The 25,240-nt window shown below is 44.2% G+C and overlaps 2 protein-coding genes and 1 long non-coding RNA gene across 8 annotated transcripts; 1 reads left to right on the forward strand and 2 right to left on the reverse strand.

The window, feature by feature from the left end:
- Window positions 1–5,238: 5,238 nt before the first annotated feature.
- LOC147211142 (uncharacterized) lies at window positions 5,239–8,544 on the reverse strand. Of its 2 annotated transcripts, XR_015102120.1 has the most exons (3): window positions 8,398–8,544; window positions 7,811–7,943; window positions 5,239–5,307 (listed from the first exon to the last, which is right to left on the reverse strand). It is a non-coding gene; the product is annotated as an uncharacterized LOC147211142 (long non-coding RNA). The 2 variants fall into 2 exon arrangements; XR_015102119.1 differs by lacking the exon at window positions 5,239–5,307 and having other exon boundaries at window positions 7,414–7,943.
- On the forward strand, window positions 5,295–13,421 carry pm20d1.2 (peptidase M20 domain containing 1, tandem duplicate 2). 5 transcript variants are annotated; one of them, XR_015102113.1, is made up of 14 exons: window positions 5,295–7,770; window positions 7,842–7,928; window positions 9,799–10,034; window positions 10,300–10,386; window positions 10,463–10,596; window positions 10,674–10,793; window positions 10,872–10,947; window positions 11,013–11,074; window positions 11,163–11,241; window positions 11,321–11,392; window positions 11,454–11,619; window positions 11,688–11,787; window positions 11,926–12,116; window positions 12,198–13,421. XR_015102113.1 is itself a non-coding variant. In XM_086122536.1 (13 exons), exons 1-13 carry the CDS (start codon window positions 7,572–7,574, stop codon window positions 12,053–12,055), a joined length of 1,548 nt encoding a protein of 515 aa, XP_085978662.1. In that variant the 5' UTR covers window positions 5,295–7,571; the 3' UTR covers window positions 12,056–13,421. The 5 variants fall into 5 exon arrangements, 2 of the variants coding, with proteins under 2 accessions (XP_085978662.1, XP_085978681.1); XR_015102115.1 differs by having other exon boundaries at window positions 13,154–13,421; XR_015102114.1 differs by having other exon boundaries at window positions 13,178–13,421.
- A 1,623-nt stretch (window positions 13,422–15,044) lies between these two features.
- Window positions 15,045–22,471, reverse strand: LOC147211144 (acidic mammalian chitinase-like). The gene is made up of 12 exons (XM_086122579.1): window positions 22,349–22,471; window positions 22,218–22,257; window positions 22,099–22,128; window positions 21,811–22,015; window positions 20,242–20,298; window positions 19,953–20,118; window positions 19,751–19,875; window positions 19,559–19,682; window positions 19,284–19,466; window positions 16,138–16,257; window positions 15,623–15,755; window positions 15,045–15,524 (listed from the first exon to the last, which is right to left on the reverse strand). The coding sequence occupies exons 1-12, from the start codon at window positions 22,385–22,387 to the stop codon at window positions 15,193–15,195; spliced, it is 1,554 nt and encodes a 517-aa protein (XP_085978705.1). The 5' UTR covers window positions 22,388–22,471; the 3' UTR covers window positions 15,045–15,192.
- Window positions 22,472–25,240: the final 2,769 nt, after the last annotated feature.

Below are 25,240 nucleotides of genomic sequence, written 5' to 3' on the forward strand. Positions count from 1 at the left end.
GTCAGTACTTGCCATGAAATGCAACTAGTTTTTGTCCTGGACGGGGAGTGGGCAGTGGGTGAAATACATTATTGGTGGAAATAGGAGTACTGTACTGACAACGAAAGATAACACAAGAATATTCGGACTGGCTGCGAAGAGCAACTTGAGTGGCTGGCCTGAAAGGAAGGGAACACACACAATGGAAGGCCCCCCGCTACCTCAGCCCCTCTTTTATCCATCCAGGAACAGGAGCAGAACCCGTGGGCATTCTGCCAACCTGGAGTCTTAAGACTTCATTCAAAGAAAGGGACTTGTTTCAAACTGGGAATGGCATTCTCTCCTATTCTCTTGCTTTCCTGACATTTCTGACGTGAAGTGGGGATTTCTGCTTTCCATCTTTACATCCAGGGAAGTGGGCGAGGGGGGGGGCATGAGGGGTTGGGGAGGGGGTCTGAGGACTTGCCATTCCCGCAACGTTTTGAGAGCGCTATAAGAGGGTGATCCCTTCATAGCCCCCTTTCCCCTTCTCTCCTGCTTTTCATTGGGCAACCCTTGACTCCCTCCTGCTCGCATGGTATAACTCCTCCCTCTCTGCTACCCATTGTTTCCCCATACAGTATCAGGCTGACGGGATGCCATTCTGGCTCCAGCGAGGGACGTGGGAGACACAGAAGGAGGTAAGAGTCGGACATTTCCACCATAAGCGTGCATCAGCATAACCTTCCTTTCAGACGTGTGGAGCATAAAAGAGGTGGGCTTGACGGAGGATTTTGCTCTTGTTACTGTTGTGTTTGAGTGCAGCATGCGAAAAAGCATCATCTGGAGATTCACTGCCAGTAACCTGTGAGGACGGGTGAGTCGTTTGCTGGGTCGATCTTGTTTTTGAACTCCCTCATCATGCATGCTGCACTCTCATAAAACAAGTGGCCGAGATCATCATTTGCGATTCCAAACATCTGGCTCGAGCGGATTGTCCGAATGGGCTTCCAGCAGAGAGGGGCTATGTATGCTGTCAAGGGATTAGAGCTAATCCTGCCTGTGGTTAACAATCACCTTTTTGTCTGGACAGAGTTTGTCATGGAGGCTTTCGTAATTTATGCTGAGATATGCACGGACGCAGCACAGGCTCACTGGAGCTCATTGGAGGTGGCCTTCGGTGAATGAAGAACTTTGCAGCAACTTCGCTCTCTGAGCTCGGTCTAATATCCCACACACTTTCATGCAAAACACTTTGAATTTCAGGGGAAAAAAAATTACATTTTCGAAGCAAAAAGAAAGAGTTGTAGTTTTCCGCTTGCCTCGCTTGGAACAGGTGCGTGTAAGTGGAAGAGGGGTGGCTCTCAGCACTGGAAAGTTGCAGCACAGCACGGGAGGTTGTGGGGAAAAAGGCAAGGGACGCTGTCTCAAAGCGGCTTTTGTTGCTTGAATTGGAGACAAGAATCAGAGACTGACAAATACCTGGCTCCTACGCAGCCCAAATACCTCTGTTGCACTTGATACAATGTCAATAAATGCCTTCTCTGTAGTCCACAGTAGCCCGCTTCCCCTCTGTACACAGCGCTTTTTTTTCCTTCTTGTTTGTACAACGGCTACTGTTCTCTGAGTGAGGAAATCTGGCCTGGAGTCCCGACTCAATGAAAACCAAGCACCTAACAACTGCTAACCTCCGCCTCTTTTTGCCTGTATCTCTGTGACCTGATCAACATGGGATGGGCCTATCATATAAATGTGCCTTAGACAAGAGTCAAGTGCATCATGGCGCCTCTCAGAGGAGGAAAGGCTTCAGCGATATTCTGTACTCACGACAGTTCTGATAAAACTGCCACTCTCGAGGCCTTTCCACTGTACTGTAGCCTGAATGACCCAGCATGGAGTCACTTCTAACGTTGCACATTTCACCATTTCCACTGCTCCAGCCTCCATCGCAAATGATGCTCATTGGCTGAATTGATGAGACGATAGGCTCCAGCAATCAGCTGCAGTGAGGTTGGAGATGTGGTGACTTCATGCAAAGTCTCTATATGGTAAAATGCCGGGGTGCTCACTAGGCTTTCTGTGCCTAATAGTGGCTTAAACATGCACAGTGATCTCCTTCCAAAATCATGCATGGATTAAAAAAAAAGTTTATACGACGCTCTTAAGATTGAGCAGGAAAATAGCTGTGATCAAAATGGCACCTTGCATTCAGCCTTTTACACCAAAGATGAGTTTTGCCTGCCAAGGGATTGAAATAACTCCCAGAACAGGCTGCTGTGGGGTTCAAACATCGGCGAGGGAGGGCTCATTTTACTCGAGTGGGCGCTATGAAAAGTAGAATTTCGAGGAGACTGCTCGTTCCTCTGGGCTTAGAAAGACTCGGTTTCTGCGTTTAATTATGCATGCTCGTGTGAGTTTTAAATCCGCAATGTTGTCTGCAACCTGCCCCTCGTTTGACCACTTTTTTGTTTCCAAGCTCTTCCAAGCATCTTGGCATCCAGATGAGCCCACAACCATGTCATATGGCTTTCTATTCCTACGTGAGTTCCCTCTCGCATTTCATGTAGGGTTCAAAGCCATCGGACACACAGTGGACAGTCAACAAAAGGAAACTGTTGTTTTGGAAATGGTAAATGTGAAAAAGGCATCACTTTTGACCTTCAAGGTACGCAAAACACTTCTACTCTGTCACATCATTCTCACCGTCACACAATGATTCATGAAATAGATGGACCAGATGGAATAGATAATGTCACCAAAGACATTTCAAACCACAGGTCCACACTACAAGTTTCCCCCCATGGAAGTGATCCCCTGGAGTCTAATGGCCTTGTTAAACGATACGACTTTTTTGTCGTTCACGGTGGTCATGGTCAGACTACCAGATAAATAGCCTTCTGTGTCTTGATTTGGTGAGGTATAAGTCTGTCGCCGACCAGATTCTGTCCAGCCTTTGCAAGGAAGCAAATTCTTTGTCGACACGCGACTGATTGTCTGACTCACAATGAATGGGAAAACTTGTCATTTGTAGTTTGGGTTTGAAATACAGGTACCGGTCCTACAAGCATTCTGAACACCTCATAGTCACGACAAAAAAGTAACACATTCCACTTCTGGGGTTGCCTTAGAACACCAGCTTTCATTGGCTACATCATGTATACCAAGACCTACTGTAATATCGGATTTTGCACGTCCATCAATAGTGTAGACTTTATAGTCCTAATAATGACAATCCCTCTAATAGATGTTCTATTTGGTCATCCAACATGAGACAAATACAGGCACATGCCTCTTTCCGTAGAATGATCTCAGTACAGATACTCCTGGACATATATGTCGTAACTGCTAACCAAAACAGCAGCACCTAGGAATGCACGTAACGGTCTGTGAAATAGTTGAAAGGGTGGACACTCGCCACATGTAATGTAAATAAATTCCCTTGGCAGGATTCAAGATGACCTCACGTATGGTGCTGATGGCGTACCTTCCAAAGTAGACTGCATGATATTCTGATTCCACAGCTTAGTATACAGTATGTTTACATGTTTACAGTATACAGTACATTCCTCCATAATAGTCCATTTTCTTTGAAACTCCACTTTCACTTGGTTTGGATTGTAAAACACTGCTAACATTATTGAATATTGTTCAAAATAAAGTCCTACTTCCACCAAGTCATTTTGTTTTTGAAATAGCTATCATGGCATGCCTGTTATTAGGACATTTGTGTGACAAACATGCCACATACACTCTTTGTGTCAGTGGGTATGCTCTGGATTTATAAAAACAAACAAAGAAACAAACATTGGTAGTAACATGGTTGGCATGTTTGCCTGTGCTTGACTCCTCCATGCTGGTGCTTGTAGGTTCCCGGCAGAAAGGGGAGTATGATGAAGAAAATAAAGAAGAGGACAGTGAGCCTTAAAGCATGAAGAGTTTGGATGTTAAATATGATGAAAACAGGCGAGATAAATACATTGCAGCTGCCAAATGATTTACCAAATGTTAAACCATTTACAACTCAAAAACAATTTTCCAAAGGATATATAGCGCATTGCACTGAGTTTTTTTGTTTGTTGTTGCTGTACGGGTTATGAGTGTCACGTTGCGTGGTGGTGGAGGACCCCAAAAAGCAGGCAGGAGGGAGAAGCAGGTTGTACTTGACGAGTTGTATTGATAAAAACACAGAGAAAACTAAATTTAAAACAAAGTCATAAGAACAAAGAGAATCCAAAGTATCAAACAAAAATCATGACTGAAGCTAAAACCTAACAGTGACTGAAACAAACATGACAGAACAAACAAACAATGACCCGATCCTGAGTGGTCGTGCCGGGAGTCCTTTTAAACAACTACCGGTAATTACATAACGGCCAACAGGTGTGCCGCTGCAGGTGGAGCCCTACAGGGCCACCTGTTGGTCACAAACAGAACCGTGACAATGGAAATGAATAGTTGCTAACCTGCAACAACTGAAAATCGCCAGAGGAGAGCTAATCATCCTGCTGTTTTTGTTTCTACTCAAAAGAGCAGTGGTTCTCCAAGCTGAATAAAAATTGCACCTTTATTAAATGGTTAAACACGTTTTTTAAACAGTGAAGTGCAAATATAATGTACTGTACTTCAACATTAATTATAACAGAATTGGATGTGTACAGTTAAGCAGACCTCAAACTCGGATAGACTGTCCCTTTCTGGAGTACAGTATGTGATTTTGAGTGACTGCACTCCTCTTTGAAGTGATTCCTCATTTCCCACAGAAAACTTCAGCATCTTTCCAATGGCTGCAGAAGTAAATTGGTCTTCCATGTTGCACCATTTCATTCAGTGGGTTGTTTGCAATACTCCCTTGTTGGCAATGTTGAGCATTGGTCTCGGTTCAGCGGGGTCAAGCAGTTTTTCCCTCCTTCAATAACACTCAAAGCTCAAACGGTGCTGCTGCCTGAAGAGTTCAAATGGGAAATACACTCAGTCATGTGTGTCTTTATTGGCTCTCCCTCCAGTTGTGGATGAATGAGCAAACCCAGAAGTGGTTCTGTGCACTGAATGTATCCACAAAAACAACAGACAGGGTTTGGGAAATTTGGACTTTTATTATTTTGCCCTCCTCATTGTGTTGAAGGAAACGGTCTTCCTGTGGCGCTCATTGACAAACAATCCCACAGGCAGAAATGAGAGAAGACTAACTGATAATTTAATTTTTATTTTGTTAGGGGTTTTTTTGCAACATGCAAGAAACCCCATTTCTACTTACATACATACAAGACAACTTGTTGTGTAGCGTATGTGTATGTATTGTTCAATGCATGGAGCAGCAAGGAGGGCCTTGTCCTCCGAGACAAGTTTCTCCTACGGGAGACCAAATAAAAAGTCAAATCAAAATCAAATCAACAACTAGAACTGAGGACAAGGCCCTCACCACGCCAAAATTCTCAAACAGGTTGTAAGAAATTGAATATGGATTTATAAATAAATAAACAAAGAAACAAGCAAACAAACAAACAAACATTGGTAAATGGCACATAGTTAAGGTCCATACACTCCAGTTGATTAAAAACCATGCTCGGTTTTAAGTCCAGAAAGACAGTTTTCTTCTTCATATGATGGTAATTATTTTGCCAAACAAAATGCACAAATGTCTCAACAGGTGAAATCGCAAACATTCAAGAAAGAACTGGGCACACAAATCTGGTACCGCCTATAACTTTAGTCCAGGGGTATCCATTACATAGATCGCGGTCGACCAGTAGATCAAGGACTAGTCCCAAGTTGATCCAAGGTGGAAGGAAAAAAATACATAATAATAAATGTGTGTCTCCGTGCATGTTAGTAATATATTTTTTGTGTGAATGCACACTGCACCCTAATCATTCTATCAGTCTTACTTTCACAAAAAGTATTTTAAAAAGAAAATAAAGCAGGTCGTCTTTAACCTACGGTGACGTCTAACGGCGTCACTGGAAGTTGTTAGCGCTCAGCAGTCTGCAGTTACAGCTTGGGATCTGAGTTGTTGCGCTATATCTTTTATCGTTATCATTATTCTCCTTCAGAGTTTGTTTTGTACAATTCACACAGGGGAGCCAAAGAATGGGAATCTGGAGGGCCGAGAGAGGCATTTTAAAACGGTACGCGTGAGCTACGATCGTTAACAGGCTGCAAAAGTGCGTTGTGTGCCTCAGCGTCAGGCTTTTGCTCATCATGGCATGCGTGTGTACGCGCGTATGCGCACGTGCGCGGTAACGGGTTGATCGCGGGAGGTTGGTTGATTGAAAAGTAGATCTTCGGTCAAAAAAGTTTGGGCACTCCTGAGTTTAGTCAAACGCACTCTCTTTGAAATTGATGAATCGGTAAAGCCATCCAGGTACAAAGTAGTTGTATTGATTTCAATTTTGTAGGAAAGTAAGTTGTTGTAGCTCATTTCATGTCATTACAGACATGAAATCTGTGACATTTAACAGGGGCTTGTACAGAGTTTTCACATTTGTTTGAAATAAACGTAACCCAGGAGAAACCACAGTGTCTCATATGGCACCTATAAATTCTGCTTCTCAAATGCTACCCTTAAATCCCAATGGGTCAAATTTGGCCCTAATACTAAATTAGGATTAAAGCATTGAATATTTGCAAAAACATATATCTTGGTGTTCAGTGAACATATGGCAATCATTTAATGTCTAATTCATCATTTTCCAAAGAAGAAAAGGGTTCTTGGGTACTCCAGGGTTAAAATGTCACATTTCGATTTTTGGTGTTGTTTTGTATGGAAGTGTATTGCTGCCACACCAGGGGAAAAAACGTTAAACTTCTCATGTAAAAACGTGACACGTATCATGTAAAAAACGTGATAATTATCATGTAAAAACGTGAAAACTATCATGTAAAAACGCAATACCTATGTCAAAAAGTAAAAATGATCATGTAAAAACCTAATAACGGGCAATGTTAAAATACACGATAGGCTCCAACACGCCCCGCGACCCTTTGTGTAAGTGGATCAGAAAATGGACGAATGGATGGAAAAATACACTTAAGTGTCCTTGTTCCATACGTATAAGGGCACACAGCAATTTCATAAAATGATCAGTAATTCCAGGTTTAGTGCCATTGCATTTAGAAGCATATGCATGCATCTGCGTCCTGCTGCAGGATGGGACCTCAGTCACAACAGAAATTGGGGAGTCCTCCACGAGGCCAGCTTTGTCACATTTTGTATTTTTTAAATTTTTACATCATATAAACAGCATTTTACGTGACAATTTTCACGTTTATACATGAAAAGTATCATGTTTATACATGATAATGTTCACGTTTTTGCATAATAATTATCACATTTTTACATAAGTGCCGTGTTTTTTTTCTTCGTGTGGCAGCAATACTCTTGCGTAGTTTTAATCTTAACGCTTCGATTTAACGCTTTATTTTTGCTTTGACGGTACACGGGGTGTGACGTCATCATTTCACGCATGCGTGTCGACTCGGGCGTCAGCTAACTGTACAGTATTGTTGTGTGTGGCGGGGGTGGGAGTTGTTGACTTTTGTACCCATTGTGAACCATTTGACAGAGCCATTCAACTTCAGGAGTTACATGCACCGCTGTTCCCCAGATCACGGTCATGGTGATCAAATTTGTGAAGCTTCTCATAGCTGGTGGATTCGCTGCTGTTTTCATCTTGTTTACGATAGCGTCGATCAGAACGCTGACACTGGACGGGAATGTTGGCGGACTTCAACTCGCACACTGGGAAACGCCAAACCTAATTTCGCTTGATATCGACCAGCCGAAGCGGGAGGAACTCCTCGCCCACTTTCAAGGTACGTCCAAAAAGCAAAAGTGGAGGATAGTCCACTTTACCTGTTTGCTGCTTTGCCTCATCTTCCTTCAGAGGCCGTGCGCATCCCCACGGTGTCATTTTCAGCCACGGAGAGCAACACCACTGCGCTGTTTCATTTCAACTCGTTTCTCCGGAGAGGTAACACGGCGCGCCCTTTACAAAGCAAAGCACATAATTAGCTATAAGCTAAGTCACAAGGACACAACTCCAGCTCACAATCTCACAACAGGCACCGACATAAATTCTTGACCTAGTGGCCGGGGATTATCAACATTGGTATGTACACAATAAGTATGGTCAAGTAAACACATTTTGACGGCAATGAAATTACACGAGACTACAACTTTGGTTTTGTACAACAAAATGTAAAATGTTGTCAAGGGGCATCTAAACCGACGGCCAAGGGAATACGACTCCAATCGCACAAGCCACACACACATTTTAAAAAACACGACATCGCTATATGATAGCGGATTCATGCCAATCTCAAAATAATAGGCCTGTGACAAATCACATTGGCAAAGATTTGTTTAATAGATGTGTAACTACTATCTTAATTTGAAACCAGATCAAAGGTTGATAAGCAAAAAATACACACATTTCCTACCATTGATTAATATTGCAATGCCCTTCAATGTGGTCAAGGATGCACACAGTCGATGATGCAGTCTGTTCGCTTTTTAAATAAACAAAAAAGGCAGCAATTAAAACACATTCACAGGAGCTGCTATTGGCCACAACTCACGCCCATGCACTCCACACTCAAACTGGCTCGTCTCCACTCTATGACGTCACCCCCTACTCAACTAACCCAGCCCTCAAATACACAATTAACAAGAAACAGATATTATAATATGTTTGCTCAGGAATGGGCTAGTGTTGGCCGGAGTCCACCAGAGTAGCCGTCCATTCATTTTAAGGTGGAAAAAATACCGTTGCCGAGCCATTGAAAGATGTAATACCAGTCTTAGCCACAGGGTCGCGGGCATGTTTCACCTGCACCAGTGCTTACATAAAGAGACTGGCCAGCTCGCGTGACAGGTGCCATCTTGCAGCCCACCTTAGGCAACAGATTCATCTGAGCATCTTCCCCACAGTCATTTCTTTACATGTTCACGTATTTCACGTACGTTTTTCTTTCTTGTAACTAATTGATGAGCCTCCATATGACGCTCATGTTTATTTTGATGGGGGCATAATACCTCTTTCTGCTCTACGAGTTTTCCTGTCCTGTCGCTGCACCCTCCATAAGTCAACAGCAGCATCAGGATTATCCTGAGGCGCCTTGGGTGACTTCACAACAATAACAGCAGTGGCATGGCTCAATGGATGAGTGGTTGTCTCGTCTCCCACCTGAAGGTTGTGGGTTCGATCCTCAACCCTTCTGACCATGTTAAAGTATTCCCAAGCAAGATACTGAACCCCCATGTTGCTCCTGATGCTGTGTCATCAGTCGGTAAAATGAGGAGACAGTGTCTAAAAGTGCCATACAAGTGACAGGCCATTCTTCTGGCCTTCTGCCATCTAATGCAAAGGAGTTTTCATTTAAAAAAATGAAAAAAACATGCAACATTCTGCCTGTCATTGTGTTGCTGCCGTCAATCGCTGAGCCACTATATATTGACTCATTTTCAGAATTGTTTGGTTAGGAATTATGACCGACTTTAGCAATGTGCCAAAAACGTCAACTGTTTTATCCAAACTTTTCGTCAAGTTGCTATTTTACATTTTGTGCAAAGCAGGACTTAGATGTCACCTTCAGGTTCCAAAAAGGAAGTACTGAGAGATGAGCTACTGACGCAACATGTTAAAGCGACACAACTTTAACTCTTGTCACCGGGTCTCCTAGGTGCACATCACTCCAATTGAATGGAGTCAAATATATCGATTGCACCTCTTTTGCGTGTAATGGCCAGTGAACAACTGCCGTTTTTCCTCACTCGGGTGGAAAGGACAAAGAAGCCGCAGTCGTTTCAGCCCTCTCCGTGTTCTTCTCTTGCCTCGCCAGCCTTCCCGACCCTTTTTACCTCAAGCTTGGTACACCATGAAGTGGTGGCCAACTACAGCCACCTGTTTTGGGTCCCAGGGTTGCAACCCCAACTGCTGCCGTACCTGCTTTTGGCTCATATCGATGTGGTACCCGCCACTGAGTCCGATGGCTGGGTGGCGCCGCCTTTTTCTGCCCAGGAGATAGACGGTTTCATCTACGGCCGAGGGACGATAGATGACAAGAGCTCTCTGATGGTGAGAAAATCCCCCAGTTCAGAATGTTTATTTGTCAACAGGAATCACCAGGAGACGTCCGGGTGGCAGAACATGAATGATGACTGACCTCCACTGAAAAAAGAAGACCACGGTCTTGGTGGAATGTCTTGTTGTGTGTTGGCTATTACGAGACATACTCCACAATCCACGTGATTTGAGCCCTTGTGTGCATCTTTGGCAGGAGCTTTGTTGCTCCACCGTGTGCAGCCAGCCCTCACCATTATTTTCTAATGTCTTCTTCCAGGGTATACTTCAGGCCCTGGAATACTTGCTGATGAAAGGCTATGCGCCGCACAGAGGATTTTACATTGGTCTCGGCCATGATGAAGAAGTAAACCTACCTTTCCATAGCACACTGGCAACGTCCGGAGTCAGAATGGAGTGGTCGTCTTTTGTGTCTCTGGAAGGTTAGCGGTCTCCAGGGAGCCATGAACATCGTACGAGTGTTGAAGCAGCGCAATGTGCGCCTGTCCTTTGTGCTGGACGAGGGGCTGGCCGTGCTCGATGGAGTCGTCAGCGGTCTCAACGGACCCGCGGCTTTGTGAGAAAGGCAGTGTCACTATGAAACTTTTTCCGACCATACGCACATAAATGATGGACTGACATGTCTTGTCGTAGAATCGGTGTCAGTGAGAAGGGCCTCGCCGTCGTCAAGCTGAGTGTGTCCACCCTGCCCGGCCATGCGTCGATGCCTGCCAGGGAGAGCAGCATTGGCATCTTAGCTGCAGCAGTCAAAAGGTTTTGGCACCCAGCTTTTTTTTTTGTGTGTATGGTCTATTTTTGCGCACTGATTTCTTAAAGACTGCTATTGCTCAGACTGGAGGATAACCCCATGCCCATGTTATTTGGTCATGGACCGGAACGTCAAACATTTGAGCAGCTAGCTCACAAGGTACATTTCAATTCAACTACTTGCTCAACGTTCATGTGGATGAAAGCTGCGTTTGGTGATTTTAGTTTGGGCTGCCATTGAAGTTCATCCTATCAAATTTGTGGCTGTTTTCGCCACTCGTTGGCAGGTAATCACTTCCATCCATGTATTCATCTTTTTTGTTGTTGTTGTTGTTGTTGTACCTTTGTAAAAAATGAAAATGTTTTGTGGCGCAGGTTTCTTGAACAAAAATCAGATTCCAATGCCTTTGTAAGGACTACTACGGCAGTCACAATCTTTCATGCAGGCATAAAGGTAAAGTAATAGGAATTGAGATTACAGTCGTTCAGAGTGATTCTCAGAACCTGTTCCACATGTTTTGTTCTTTTTGCAGTCGAATGTCATTCCTGCCCATGCTGAGGCCCATGTGAATCTACGTATCCACTCAGCGCAGTCGTTACAAGAGGTATTGTGTCCAATTTGTTCCATCAGGTGCTTTCGGCATCAAACTGTTTTTTTCCTTCGAGGTCTTGGACCTCATCAAGTTTACAGTCGGGGACGAGCGTGTGAAGATGGAGCTTATCGAGGGCTTCGATCCTTTGCCTGTCAGTTCATCTGATGAGAACTCGTACGGCTTTCAGATCATCAAGAAAACGGTTTTGGACATGTTTCCGACAGTAGCAGTCGCTCCAGGTAAGTGGCAGATTGAAACGGGACACCCAGCAGCCCACAATTGTGTATTTCAATCTTTGAATGTGCAGGCATTTGCGTTGGGAACACAGACAGTCGACACTTCAAAGATCTGACCAACGACATTTACCGCTTTGCCCCTTTGTGGTTTCAACCAGGGGATGCAAAGAGGTAAGAAGGCAGAATATAAACATAACAAAGCTTTTGACTGATGACAGGAAGATATGAAAATTGTCGACAAAAACTATGCAATGAGTCACCCACCCACTCCCAAAGATTTAAAGGTAGTGTATTGTTCCCATTTCTTAGGTTTCATGGCATTAATGAAAGGATTTCCAAAAAGAACTACGAGGAGCTTGTTCTGTTCTACTCCAGATTGATCCAAAATTGTGACATTGACAAACTTCCTGAGCCTCACACTTCTGTCCATGAACTCTAACCTAATGGAACTTCAATGTGAAACCCCGAGGACAAAACGATGCAGATGCATATGGATCAAGGTGCCTCATTTCGATGATTTTCACAAAGTGGCAATGTCTTAAAGCCAATTCGTTATGACTGATGCACTGTAACTTTGACAGGAAATGTGAATGCTGCCTTCTGTGCAAATGCTTCGAATTCATGAATGTTCTATTTGTGGCTGAATGGCTGTAAAATACACAAATGGACTTTGTTTGTTTGGGATCATGTTTTCAATATGTCACCACTAGGGGGCTCCCAAATACATGTTTTCCAAAAGGCAAAAAAAAAAAAAACCTAAAACAAAAAAAAAAAACACTTGAACATCGGAGAGTTGTGTAATAAGCAGCCATGTCCAGCTTCGGTCCTTGAGGGTCGCTGTCCTGCTTGTTTTCGATATGTCCTTGCTGCAACACACCCAGTTCAAATAATCAGCTCATCAGCAAGCTGTGAAGAATCCTGAAAGGCTGATCTTTTGAATCGGGCGTATTGCAGCGGGGACACATTGAAAACAGGCACGACAGGGGCCCTTGAAGTCCCGAGTTTGGACACCCCTGGTGGTGGGTGTGACTTTTGTCAATTGGGGTCACACTGGGAAGAATGTAGTCATATTCAATCAAAGAAAGGCATCGTCTTTCATGTACTGTACAGTACCAGCATTTTAGGTTCAAGATTTTGCCCTTGCCTTGCGATCACTTGTATTAAGATAAGATATGCCTTTATTTGTCCCGCAATGGGGAAATTACAGTCAGAATTCAGAAAGGAAAACGCTGGGTAGGGAGAGGGAAAAAAAAAACCACGCTCAAACTATCCTCTTCTGAGGATAATTTAAGTCCAGGATAAAAAAAGACCCTAGCACATAAATAAGCATATGACAGTTACAACAAGTCACAAGACATAACATGTAATAAGGGGGAGGATGAATGGGAGGGGGGGCGGGGTGACCGCGACGCGGCCGTCCTGACCAGCTGCACGGACACACGTGCGCTCTGCAGATCGAACCACGTCACGGGGGAAAAAGAATCGGAGCGATGAAGATGGTGATAATAAGGATGTGTATGCGCGTGTGATTGTCCAGTTGTGTATGTGTATGCGTGTACAGGTCATAGCTGCTTCGTCGAGGTCTGCTCATCATGAAGACAGTCCCGGCTTATCGGTCCATGGCCGAGAAGGAGGGGGTGATGGTGGGGGCACTAGATTCCTACCACCTTATATTCTTAACTATTTGGTTGAACCTCTTTTGTCTAAATTCAGTTCAAAATGTGTTGTTACAGAGCATGCCTTTACTGTTTATCATGCTTTTTCATTGACAAAATGAGAAAATAAAGAAAATGAAGTGAGGAAAATCGACTTTTTTTTAAGATCCCATCCCGAACCCCCGCAGCCCCAGGAGAGAAAAAAAATCCTGGTTCCGTGCCTGCCCTTTTTCCGGCACCTCCGATTTTTATAGCAGATCTTGTTGTCATCAACCTAAATTGGTGGGTGTGTATGATTAGCAATAAGTGGTGGAAATGTGATCACCACACGATAAAGTGGGAGTGTAGTTTTAGTAAATGTTATTTTGGCAGTTAAATCTCATGTTAGGAAACACTGATGCGTAAGTGGAGGAAAAACTCAACTCCAAGTTCATTTTGAGCTGTACAGACAATGTCTTTGTAAATGTAACCAAGAGTTAGTAAAAGCTAGCCAGCAACACTTTTCTGAAATATTTTGCAAGAACCTGCACTCCGTTTGCTGTGGTCAACAAGCTCACAAAGCTCCAAAATGAAAATAGCGCCAGAGCTTCTCTCAATAGATCGTTGCAGTGAATTTGCTTGCTACTTTAGTGTAAAACTACAAACTATCAGGTCAAACATCATCACAAACCAGCAAAATCACAAAATGATGCAGCACTTAGAAGCTCCCAGCAATAATCCAATCACCATGACAGAATTTGCTACAATGGATCAAAAAACTAGAATGGGGAACAGGTGTATGATTGTCTAGAAAAGTAACTTCTTCACATCTGTGAAGGCACCATTCATGTCGAAGGATGTACCGGTATACTGGTTGCTGCCATCCAAGCAACATCTTTTTCATGGACGCCCCCGCTTATTTTTAGCAAGACAATGCCAAACCACATTCCATTTATATTAAAACTGTGGCTTCGTAGTCAAAGAGCGCAGGTACTAGACTGGCCTACCTGCAGTCCAGACCTGTGTCCCATTGAAACTGCGTAGCGCATTATGAAGAGTCAAATACAACAACGGAGACCCCGGACTGTTGAAAAGCTGAGGCCAAACATCAGGCAAGAATGGGAAAGAATTCTACCTTCAAAGCTACAATTAGTGTCCTCAGTTCCCAAACGTTGATTGGATGTTGTCAAAACAAAAGGTGATGCAACACAATGGGAAACATGCCCACGTCCCAGCTTTTTTCATCGATGATGCAGCCATAAAATGGTAAGTTAAAAATTTTGTTTCTTGTCTTTGTAGTGTATTCAATGAAATACAGTATAGCTCGAACATAATGAGCAAATGACTATTCTGTTTTTCTTCATGCTTAACATTACGTCCCAACTTGATTGGAATTGGGTTTGTAAATGTATAGCACCACGACATGTTTTTTTGTTTTAATTGCAAACTCCCCCTTTAACTTGCACTTACTACTACTTACTGTAGTTGCTTACATTTCATTATCTACTTTTTATTATTTTTTTAATGCCTGATGGGGTTGCTGTCTCACCTCAATTCAACTTTATTTCTCAAGCAAAACAAGTTGGCTGGGTATTATTGGCATGCCTGGTGTTGTTGCATGTGCCTAAAATGGCAGGGATGTCTTCCTTGCCTGGCGTGAGGTGAGTATGCAATCGGCATGACCAAACACTGTGACAGAAAATGGTAAAGGGACACTCCCCAAAAAATAAAACATTTGACTAACGATTTGGTTTAATGACAGTCAGGTTAAAAATATCTACAGACAAGGTACTGTACAGAGGATGCAGCACAGGTATTTTATTGATGTTGTCGCCATAAACAGAAAGCATTGTGATGGTGTTTGCATATAGTCCCCTTAAAAACAACAACAAAAAAACCCCAAAAAAAACTGCGCTGTTTGAGCAAGGCAATGATTTCATGTTTATTTTGGCCAATCACAGCACTTGCATTTGCTGTTGAAAACAAGATTAGCAGGACATTTCTGGATGAAGGTGCGGCCCTGGAAGCACTGATAAAAGGAGTTTGTGTCATTACTATTCTCGTACAGATCGTCAGCCTTGTTGGCACAGAAGCCACTTCCAGATGCGATAGTTGTGGTGGTTGGTGCAGCGGTGGTCTCTGTCGCTATTGTGCTCGGAGAGGGTGCGGTTGTGGTCTTTGTCGTCATTGGGAACTCCGGTGCCATTGTGGTTTCAGTTGGTCCAGCCGTGGTCCCTGCTGGCATTGTGGGTGACAGCGGCGTTGTTGGGAAATCTACCCAGATGAAGTAGATGATCAACCAAGAGATTAGTCACAAGATATTTGACTTGTTTGGCAGATCAGATTTTTTTTTCTTGCCACGAATTCCAGACCTGAACCCAGAAGATAGCGCAGGTAACGGATGAGTGGATAGCTTCCTTGTCCACAGAACTGTCCAGTAAAATCATCGAGATCCAGAGCCCAGACAAAAGCCCCGCCAAAGTTTTCCTCTTTCAGGTACTGCGTCTGGGAGACAGCATTGAGTGGTAGAGAGCATCAGTTTCAAATGGATTTGAGCAAAAGCTTTTTGAACTGAATGGGAACGGAAACAACGCAGGAAAAATCTGGAGATTTGTATTTGGTAAATCATTTCTTGGTTGTAACAGTGTTTCATGGAAATAAAGGAACATTTGAACCTATTGGTGCCTCATTAGCATTTGTAGGAACGATACACAGCCACATGCTGTTAGGAACACGTAGTGTCTGTCCAAAATGAAGATTATTATCTTTGGTTTGATGAGGCCAGTTGGCACACAGCAGCGGCTGTTCTCCAGCAACGCAGGCAACGTACAAACACGACCAATGAGTCCATCAACTTCAGCATTCGTGGAAGAAGGCCATTTATTACCTTGATTTCAAAGCTCTGCCTGTTATCAAAGCCAACCCACTCATTGCCTTGAGTGGCATACGGCACCCTCTGTTCCTCGATCCAGCTGAGATTTCCTCCTCTACTGAGGAACGTGCAGATCTGTTGAGATGAAATGAACAATCCGTGAAAACAATCTTCACTAGGACAAGTGACTGGGTTTGTCGTAATTGCATATGCGACGGCCGGCATATGAGCCTTTCAGTCAGACTGCATTGGAGTCGGCACGGCAAAGTTTCGGGAGTGGTTTTTGTCGTGCAGTTCCAAATATTGGAATGCTGAAAAATGCAGAGTCCCTACTCAAACATACCCGCCAAGATACAGTTGTCTGAGGTCCACAAAAACAATGATAGCACACACAACTACAGTATTTCTCATGCCCGCATCTAGTCGTCTTCGTCGACCCTTTAACGGCTGGAACAGCTTCAACTTTTCTGGGAAGGCTTTCCACATGGTTGAAGCCCGTATCTCACTGAGCCGCCACTTCTCGCGAGTGTGTGAGCACGTAGCGAACTTTGCCTTTTTGCCTAAAAGGTTGCAAGCAGTTGCAAATTGTTTTTCTCGCCGCAAAACTTTTGAACATATTCCAAAGAATGTCTCTCACTGAACGAAAAAGGTTTGTTGCGAATTGTGTTTTTTGTCACGGTTCATTCAAGGTCGTAGTTCGCCAACAATTTTAATGGTCTCAGTATTTTTTTTTTTTTTATTCGCGAAGAACAAATTTTGAACATTTTCAAAATTTAAAGTAGACTATACCTCTACTGCCGGTTGAACTGCCGCCATTGCTGTCAAAGTCAGACACATCTCCGAAATCGTTGGAGCAAATTTTTAAGCAGGCTTCATCTCACCGGTGCAGACAGAGCTACGAGGAGGCCACAGAGCTACGAGGAAGTGTGAGTTGCTACGCATTGCAGAGCGGAAAGAAGGAGCAGCAACAGCAAAGTCAACATTTCTCTCGTGTGAAGCTTTCCCACATTTGAAAGTAAAGAACAGAGCGAAACATGGTGGCAGCGCGTGTGTAGAAATTGGCGACGTGAAGAGGGGGTTGGACGAAACGCTAGCTCGTTAGCACGGAAGCTAACCGCGGACGTTAGCACGGAAGCTAATTGCGAAAAGTCGCTACGCAGCTGGAACCCACCACCAGAGACCAACCAGCCGAACGCCAGCGAGCGTGAGGGAGCCGGCAACCCCACTTGCCACGTTAGAAACACCCAGCAGCAAGCCCACTGGACACGTCACAAACTAGCATACAACTGGCTAGCAACGAGACCCGACAAAATGCCACCCAAACAGAAGCAAGACACAAAGCAGGATGAGGATTTCCTGACCCTCACTCAAGTAAACGAATTACTCCAGCAACAAAAAGAGCTTTTTACGGCGCTCTTGCAACAACAACAGGAAAATTTCAAAGGATTTGTCAAGATGATAATAGACTCAACAAACTCACGACTTGACACTTTTACCAGGGAAGTCCAAGAAATAAAAACCAGCATCAACTTTACCCAAAAAGAGGTAGACGAAAAAAAAAATCTAATCAGTCAAACTGGCCATTCCAAAGACATGCAAACAGAATTCTACAAAATATGTGACGGCATGCTTGTATTAACAGACAAGATGGACTACTTGGAAGGACAGTCAAGAAGAAACAACTTGGTAATTGATGGAATTGAGGAAAAACCGGGAGAAACGTGGACTGAAACAGAGGAAAAAGTTCAAAAAATCCTCAAGGAGAAGCTGCTGATACAGGGGCAAATTGAGGTGGAGAGAGCTCACCGCACAGGAAGACAAGAACCTGGAAGACCTCGTCCGAGGCCAGTTGTGGTGAAATTTCTCAAATTCAAGGACAGATCAAGGATCCTACAAAAAGCAAAATACTTAAAAGGCTCCAACATCTACATCAACGAAGACTTTACAGATGCCGTACGACAAAAAAGAAAAGAGCTCCTCCCAAAATTAAAAGCTGCACGTGACAGAGGGGAAACTGCCTACTTAAGACATGACAAACTTATCGTCCACCCCCGCACCAGTACTCCAACACAACAGGCTCGAGTTCAACACCATCAAGCAGCATACTGAGAATTATTCACCACCCGAAGATAAAAACTCTGACCCTACTGAAGCAGGAAATTCACATACCAAAAACATGGACTTTGAACCCTTTGATGACCCTTCCAACCCTTTGATGACTTCCAACCCTACTGACCACAAGACATTTGACCCTGAGAACAACTTGGACCCGGACAATAACTTTTTCAAGACCGACCGACCGCGAGGGAGCCAGCGACGACCGACCGTGAGGGAGCCAGTGATGACCGCGAGGAAGCCAGCGACGACTGCAGGGAAGCCAGCGACCGCGAGGAAGCCGGGAGACAACCAGCCAGCGACCACCGCGAGGGAGCCAGCGACGACCGCAAGGGAGCCAGAGACGACCGAGAGGAAACCAGCGACGACTGCAGGGGAGCCAGTGACCGCGAGGGAGCCGGGAGACAGCGAGCCTGAGGGAGCCGGGAGACAACCAGCCAGCGCGCGTGAGAGAGCCGGGAGGCAGCCAGCCAGCGAGCGTGAGGGAGTCGGCGACGACCGCAAGGGAGCCAGCGACCACGAGGGACCCAGGAGACGTCCAGCCAGCAACCGCGAGGGAGCCAGTGATGACGGCGAGAGAGCGAGCGACGACAGCGAGGGAACCAACGACGACCGCGAGGGAGCCAGCGACGACCGCGTGGGAGCGGGAAATTGATGGAAAATTCAATAAACAAACAAATAAAAAAAATAAAAAATTGACTTGAAAAATGTATCAAAATCCAGATGATACTATTGTTCGCAGCCACTTGAGAAAATAAAATGGAGTCTTTTCAGTGTACACTTTAGAACTAATACTCCCTGCGCACACTCTGACAATGAGAGTGCCACTGCCACCTACTGAAGTGGATGTGCATTTATACGATAATAGGATGCCCCCCCCCCCCCCCAAAAAAAGCATGTTTCGGGTGGTCTCGGGGAAGCTCAGCATTTATATAACTAGAGAGAGTGGATGGATTTAGGTTTAATCGTTAAAAAAAAAAAAAAATAGTCATTATTCTTGGTGACTGATGACAGTGATCAAACATGTGTGGTGAATGTTGACCGACCTCATAGTAAGACCAAAAGCCAGCTTCACGTGTGTAACTCCCAGCCGGGGCCGCTCCGGAGGCAGGTGCGCCAACGCCATGAGCTGCTGAAACTGTACGAAATGTGCGTCCGTACGTCGCAAAACCAAGGTTGAGCTTGTCAAGCGGAGCTCCTTGATCTCGCCAGTGTTTCATTGCAAAATCCTTGAGGAAGGGTGACAGAAACGAGTCTGTTTGCCTACAACGCGCTGGATTTACAGGTTGGAATCGAGGACCGGTGTGAAAATGGCACTCACCACATTGTAGTAGATGTTCTCCCCTTGATCGGAAGAGGCGCGGTACAGGGGGCTATTGTGACCAGTGATGGGGTCCCACGCTCCGTGGAAGTCATAGGTCATCACATTGATGAAGTCTAGAAAGCTGCTCGACACCACAGAACATTTTGTTGTGACCAAAGGTCGCAAGAGGAGGAAGACAAGCAGACTCACTTTGACACTCGGGCAATCTCATAACCATTGTCAATGTTTCCCCTCCCAGCCGCAACCGCGGCCGTGAGTAGCAGGCGTGGTCGACTCGTTTGTGTGGCTTCCTCCTCAAAGGCAGCCATCAATTCCTACGTGGAATTGCAGAACAATTTGCAGTCGTCTTTCAAGATGATGCCTCCAGTCATTTCCGGCTCGGCCAGCTGACCTGACAAAGCACCGTGAACCTCTCCTTGTCCTCCGGAGGGCTTCCTCGCGCTCCGGGGTACTCCCAGTCCAGGTCCAACCCATCGAAGCCGTACCGTCGCAAGAACTGAATGGAAGAACGAATGAACGTCTGGCGGTTGGCAGGAGTGGAAACCATGGTGGTAAATCTGCAGCAGTGGGGAGCAGACACTTGTTCACCAGCTTTACGGACAAACCCCGTACACCGTACGGTATGCCTTTTATAGTCCCATCATTGGTTTGTTTGAAATGAATCCAAGGACAATTCTTACTGTGCAGTTCCAAAGTTCCAGCCACCGACAGCGAGCAAAGTCTTCAGCTGGGGGTTTCTATGTGACCATCACATTCAGAATTCAAACTTAGACAAGTATTGCCAGCAAAGATTCAAGATCTGAAGTACACGGTAGGCAGGTTTATTGAAGGCTCTAAATTGTCCTGACTGTGAGTGCGTGGTTTTTGTTGGTTTTTTTTTGTCTCTTTGTGCCCTGAAGTAGGCTGGCGACCAATTCATGGTGTAGCTCGCGTCTGGCCCAAGACAGCCGGGATAGGCACCAGCACGCCCTCAACCTTTGTGAGAATGAATGCCATTTGCTGTCAGTGTTCATTGGCTTGGCTCCTTTGCCCTTCTGTCAGAGTTTTTTTTTCGGCGTGCTTTTTGCTTGGTTAGAGCCTTCTCTGAACTTCCCTATCGTGTTTTACTGGAACCAGTACATCCAGTGTCACTTTCTGTGTGCTTGTTGTAGGCGTTCATTTACCTCAGCCGATGGCGTTCGACTGCCCCTTTTTGGGCAGCCCAGCCTAACCATTAGGCTTTCGGGTTGACTTCGGTCTTTATTTTGAGTCACTTCACTTTATACTGCTGTAATCATCGTTATAACGACAATTATTTCTAATAACAGCACTGCCCTTTGATGTAGATTGCTGCATTTTCTCCTCTATTAAACCTGAGCATTCAGCCGTGTTTCCATTTTTTGTGCTCTATCGCTGGGAGATTGCAAACGCTTTTTAACCTATATACAGTTGAATACACTTCACAGACAACATATTTAATGTTCAAACTAATTAACGTGAGTTTATTTTTTTTTTTTTTGCGAAAACTGTGATTTTGAATTTGATGCCCGCAACACCTTCCAATGAAGATAGGACAAGGGCTCGAAGGACTGGGAAAGTTGAGGAATGCTCAAACCACACCTGTTGGCAACATTTTACAGGTGAGCATCTTCACTGGAAATAGGAGAGTGTCTCGATTGGGCATAAAAGGAGCTTCCCTGACTTGCTCAGTCAATCACAAGCAAAGATGGGGCGAGGTTGACCTATTTGTGAACAGCTCTGCGAGAAAATACATAGCCCAACAGGTTAAGAACACCATTTTTCAACTTGCAATCTGAAATAATTTTGAAATTTCATCATCTACGGTCCAAAATGCCATCAAAAGTTTCAAATAATGTGGAGACATTTCTGAGCATAAGCAGCAAGGCCGAAAACCCCCCAAGACTGACTTCCCGTGTCGTTTGATTTGTCCAAGCGACACTGAATAAGAAAACAAGAGAATAAAAATCCTTGTGTAAAAGATATTGCCACATGGGCTCAAGAACACTTCATAAAACTTTTGTTTTGTCAACAATTCACTTTTATACGTTGTCACTACAACTGCAAGAACACGCTAAAATTCCACTTTGCAAAGTGAAAGCCATATATCGACAACGCACGGAAACGCCGCCAGTTACTCTAGGCGCAAGCTCATCTGAGATGGACTAAGTGAAAGTGGAAAAGTGTTTTCTGTGCTCTGAAGAGTTTGAATTTGTTTGATGCTCTCCCTGTGTCGGGCTGGCAGAACTTGCCTGCTCTTGAGTTGATTGAAGGATTTATACAGAACGTCATCGTTCCACTCGTAGGTTGACAGCTCATTAGAAGGGTTGATGATGGAGAAGGCGTAGATCAGGTGTGTGCAGAGATGGGGGTCCACATTTTCTGGCATGTATCTTCCAACACCTGGCCTGTACTGGGACCAGTTGGTAAAGTAACAGACCAGTTTGCTGGAGGACACTGTTAGAAAGAAGAGGAATGCAAACAAATAACGCCGCCGCTGTTGGAGAAAAGGGGCGCCATGAACATAGTCAAGGACGAACCAACTTGAAGGCACATCCAGAGGGACAGTCCTGAAAAAGAGAGCTCAAAATGATTATGTATGTCGAGGTTTTGGTACTGGACACGTGCCTTTGTTTCAAATGGAAAATTAGAAGTTTACCAGCCAATAGTTGTCGCTGAGCCATGTTTGTGGATCGTCGCTATGAACAGAGATGATCACGGATGTCAGTTCTTGTTAAAAATGGATCGAAATTCACCTGTTAAAGTTCCAAACATCAGCAGTCCTCTTACCTGGTCGAACGCAATTGGCTGGCTGTGCTTGTTCCACATGTGGAAGTGGGTTTTATAGTATGCTCAGGAGGGACAAAGGCTGCATGCTGCCCTGGCCAGACAGATGCTCTCTGAAGCACAACGTCCGCTGAGAAAAGCAAGCCATTAGTTGAGTAGCTCCGATGATAATCTACTTCTCTTGAAACATAAACCAGGATAGCGCAACGACGGTTACGTAAATACTCCTCCTGAAGATAAGAACAACTTGATAAATGTGTCATCATGCGTTCGGTTCTTCACACGCAATCGGACACTTGTAAAGCATCTCTCATTTTATATTTTATATAGCTTCCAGAACTCCGGATTTCAACTTGCTCCACTGTTACCCCACTTTTTACCTTCATTCCACTTTTGTTTTCATTTTTATCACCTTTCTTTTTTTGGGGTCATGTTCAAGTTGTCAAGCTACAAAGGAAGTTGCCGCATTTGCTCTGGCTACATAGCTGACTCACAATAAATGTAATCCAATTCTAACAACACAGTGCACACATTGGAACGGCGTACGCTGATTGAATGTCTGCCAACTTGCTGCCTGCCTCCACACTGAGACCGACCGCTACTCGATTACTGAGAGGTTACTATGATGACGCCGACTATGATGCGCTAAGGTTCATTACAAAATGCTCTTGTTTGCACAGTGCAGTAGTTGTGTTGGTTGAGTTTGTCTTGGTGTAGAGTGAAGATAAACACTGGCCCCTTTTTTTGTGTTTCATTTATAAATCTAAATTTATAAATCTTTGTAGGCTTGTACCACAATAAAGTGAGTTTTTAACGGCCTTTGGTTGCAGTTTTTTTTTAAATTGTCAGTGGGCAGTTCGCGTTGGGGCAGCATGGCTCCGGTGGTGGAGTGGTCGTGTCCCAAACCAGAGGTTGCGGGTTCGATCCCCAGCCCCTGTGAACATGTGTCGTCCAAGTGTCCTGCAGCCAGATACTGTACTGAACCCCCTGCTGTTCCTGATGCAGCGTCATCAGTAGGTGCACAAGGAGACAGTGTTAAAGCGCTTTGAGTACCTTGTCGGTAGATAAGCCCAACAGCAGTCAGCGAAAGCCTAGTTGGCAGAAGGCGTCTAAAAAGTCACTCTGCCACTCCCTCCAGAGAGCTGCTGTCACTGAAACACTTTTAAAGGCCTACCGAAAGACTTGGCAGCACACATTTCTGGGCTGTTGTTGTTTGAGCGGCGTTTCAGGATCCCTCCATTTTTGTACCTCGATCCATTTATTGTTCATTTTTCACATGTATGTTGATTATTTGGGAGTTGAGTGTCGGTTTCGCAAAATAGATTCTTTTAGACTCTTGTGGTTAATTGGAGGTTTAATTATAAATCTTCGTGTTACAAATTAAGTTCATGCACGTATAAGCGATGTTTCCAATCCATTATATAGTTTTCGTTGTCAGCACTCCAAATGTTGACATATTGTTTCAGTCTTCCTCCCCAGTGTGCACATTATGTCGACTTTAGCATTTTGCCATCCAATGCAGCAATCACTGAGGTAGCAAGAACACAATTTCACTCTATCGGTTAATAATGTCTTCAATGCTGGTGCGGTGATATGATAAGAAGATTCTTTTTGCCACTAAACTGTGTGATGCAACAGGGAGGTGGCTTGTGGAGAGGCGACTGGTTCAAGGGTTCAAGACAACGAACACGTCATGCAGCAAAAAAATCAAGTTCATTGACAATTGAAGCCTGCTCATTCAAGGTTATTACTATAGTTAAATTTATTTTCAAAGGCCCTGTTAATTCCGAAATGTATTTCCCAATACTGTAGATGCTTGAAGATAATTGCTGAAAACGTGCAAAGACGAAGAACTGTGCAATGCGTACTATACTCAGTTTTGGAGACAAAGCATTAAGCTAATTTCAAAACCCTAATTTTTGGCCATGTCAAAAACAATGCTGATTGACACTTTTCAGTTCACCCTTACCCCACGAAATAAGAATTAGGGCACCAATATTTGCATCAGACTAAATGGAAATGGATTTGCATCAGACAAACCAAAGACTAGGACTAGCTAAAATGACACGGAACAGTCCAGTTCCCTATCACGGGTAACGTTTTCCTGACTGAATGTTTTCAGCAGTCACATCAAATCAACCACTAAAACAACTGCAGCTCAGGTTCTGACCAGAACAAAGAGAACAGAACATATGACTCCAGTCCTAAAGGCTTTACATTGGCTCCCAGCCAGCTGGAGAAGAGATTTTTTTTTTTTTAATTCAGCTCCTGGTCCATAAATTGCAGGGTTTATGTATATCTTACATTAAAGACACGCTCATAGAATATAAACCCAATGGGGCTGGCTGTAAGGTCTGCATATGGGGTTCACTAACTAAGAGCCCAGAATTCAAGTCAACACGGTAAAGCAGCATTCAGCTGTTATGATGCAGGCAAATTGAATAAGCTGTCAACAGAAGTGAAGTCAGCTGTAAATGTAAATATTTTTACATCCAGATGAAAAATGTTGCTCTTTTACCGTACCTATGCTGAAGGTCCTGTAAGGATTTTTTTTTACATTTGTGATCTCCAAAAACACTGCATGTACTTTGTTAGTAATTTTAGTCAGCGACTTTGTGTTTATTTACTTTGCTTTTGTTTGTAAATGCTAACAAGTGTTGTACTTTGTTTGTTTTGGGAAGCTCATTGAATTACAAGCTTTGGATCGGCAGTTTGGTGGGCGTGGTTTCAGTGGACATAGAACATCTTAATTTGTCACTATTTGAAGCCTCATTTGACAAATTTGATGATTTTGTAATCAATCCAATTTGGCAGCATTGTTGATGACTCCCTTCTCTGTGGTGTGTCAAATTTTCACTTGAAGTTTGGAAAAGGAGCAGTAAAAGAGAACATAAG

Source organism: Hippocampus guttulatus, chromosome 1 (assembly GCF_054856545.1).
Source record: "Hippocampus guttulatus isolate MCC_2025c chromosome 1, RoL_Hgut_1.0, whole genome shotgun sequence".
In the NCBI taxonomy this organism is placed as follows: Eukaryota; Metazoa; Chordata; class Actinopteri; order Syngnathiformes; family Syngnathidae; genus Hippocampus; species Hippocampus guttulatus.

Bases quoted from the DNA above. Each gene is read 5' to 3' on its own strand.
- pm20d1.2 (XM_086122536.1), top strand. From the start codon at position 7,572: ATGGTGATCAAATTTGTGAAGCTTCTCATAGCTGGTGGATTCGCTGCT. The intron at 7,771-7,841 runs GTACGTCCAAAA...ATCTTCCTTCAG, and splicing joins ACTCCTCGCCCACTTTCAAG to AGGCCGTGCGCATCCCCACG. The intron at 11,620-11,687 runs GTAAGTGGCAGA...TTGAATGTGCAG, and splicing joins GACAGTAGCAGTCGCTCCAG to GCATTTGCGTTGGGAACACA.
- LOC147211144 (XM_086122579.1), bottom strand. From the start codon at position 22,387: ATGTGGAACAAGCACAGCCAGCCAATTGCGTTCGACCAG. The intron at 15,756-16,137 runs GTAATAAATGGC...GCTGTCTCCCAG, and splicing joins GGCAGAGCTTTGAAATCAAG to ACGCAGTACCTGAAAGAGGA. The intron at 15,525-15,622 runs GTCTGGAATTCG...TCATCTGGGTAG, and splicing joins GCGCTATCTTCTGGGTTCAG to ATTTCCCAACAACGCCGCTG.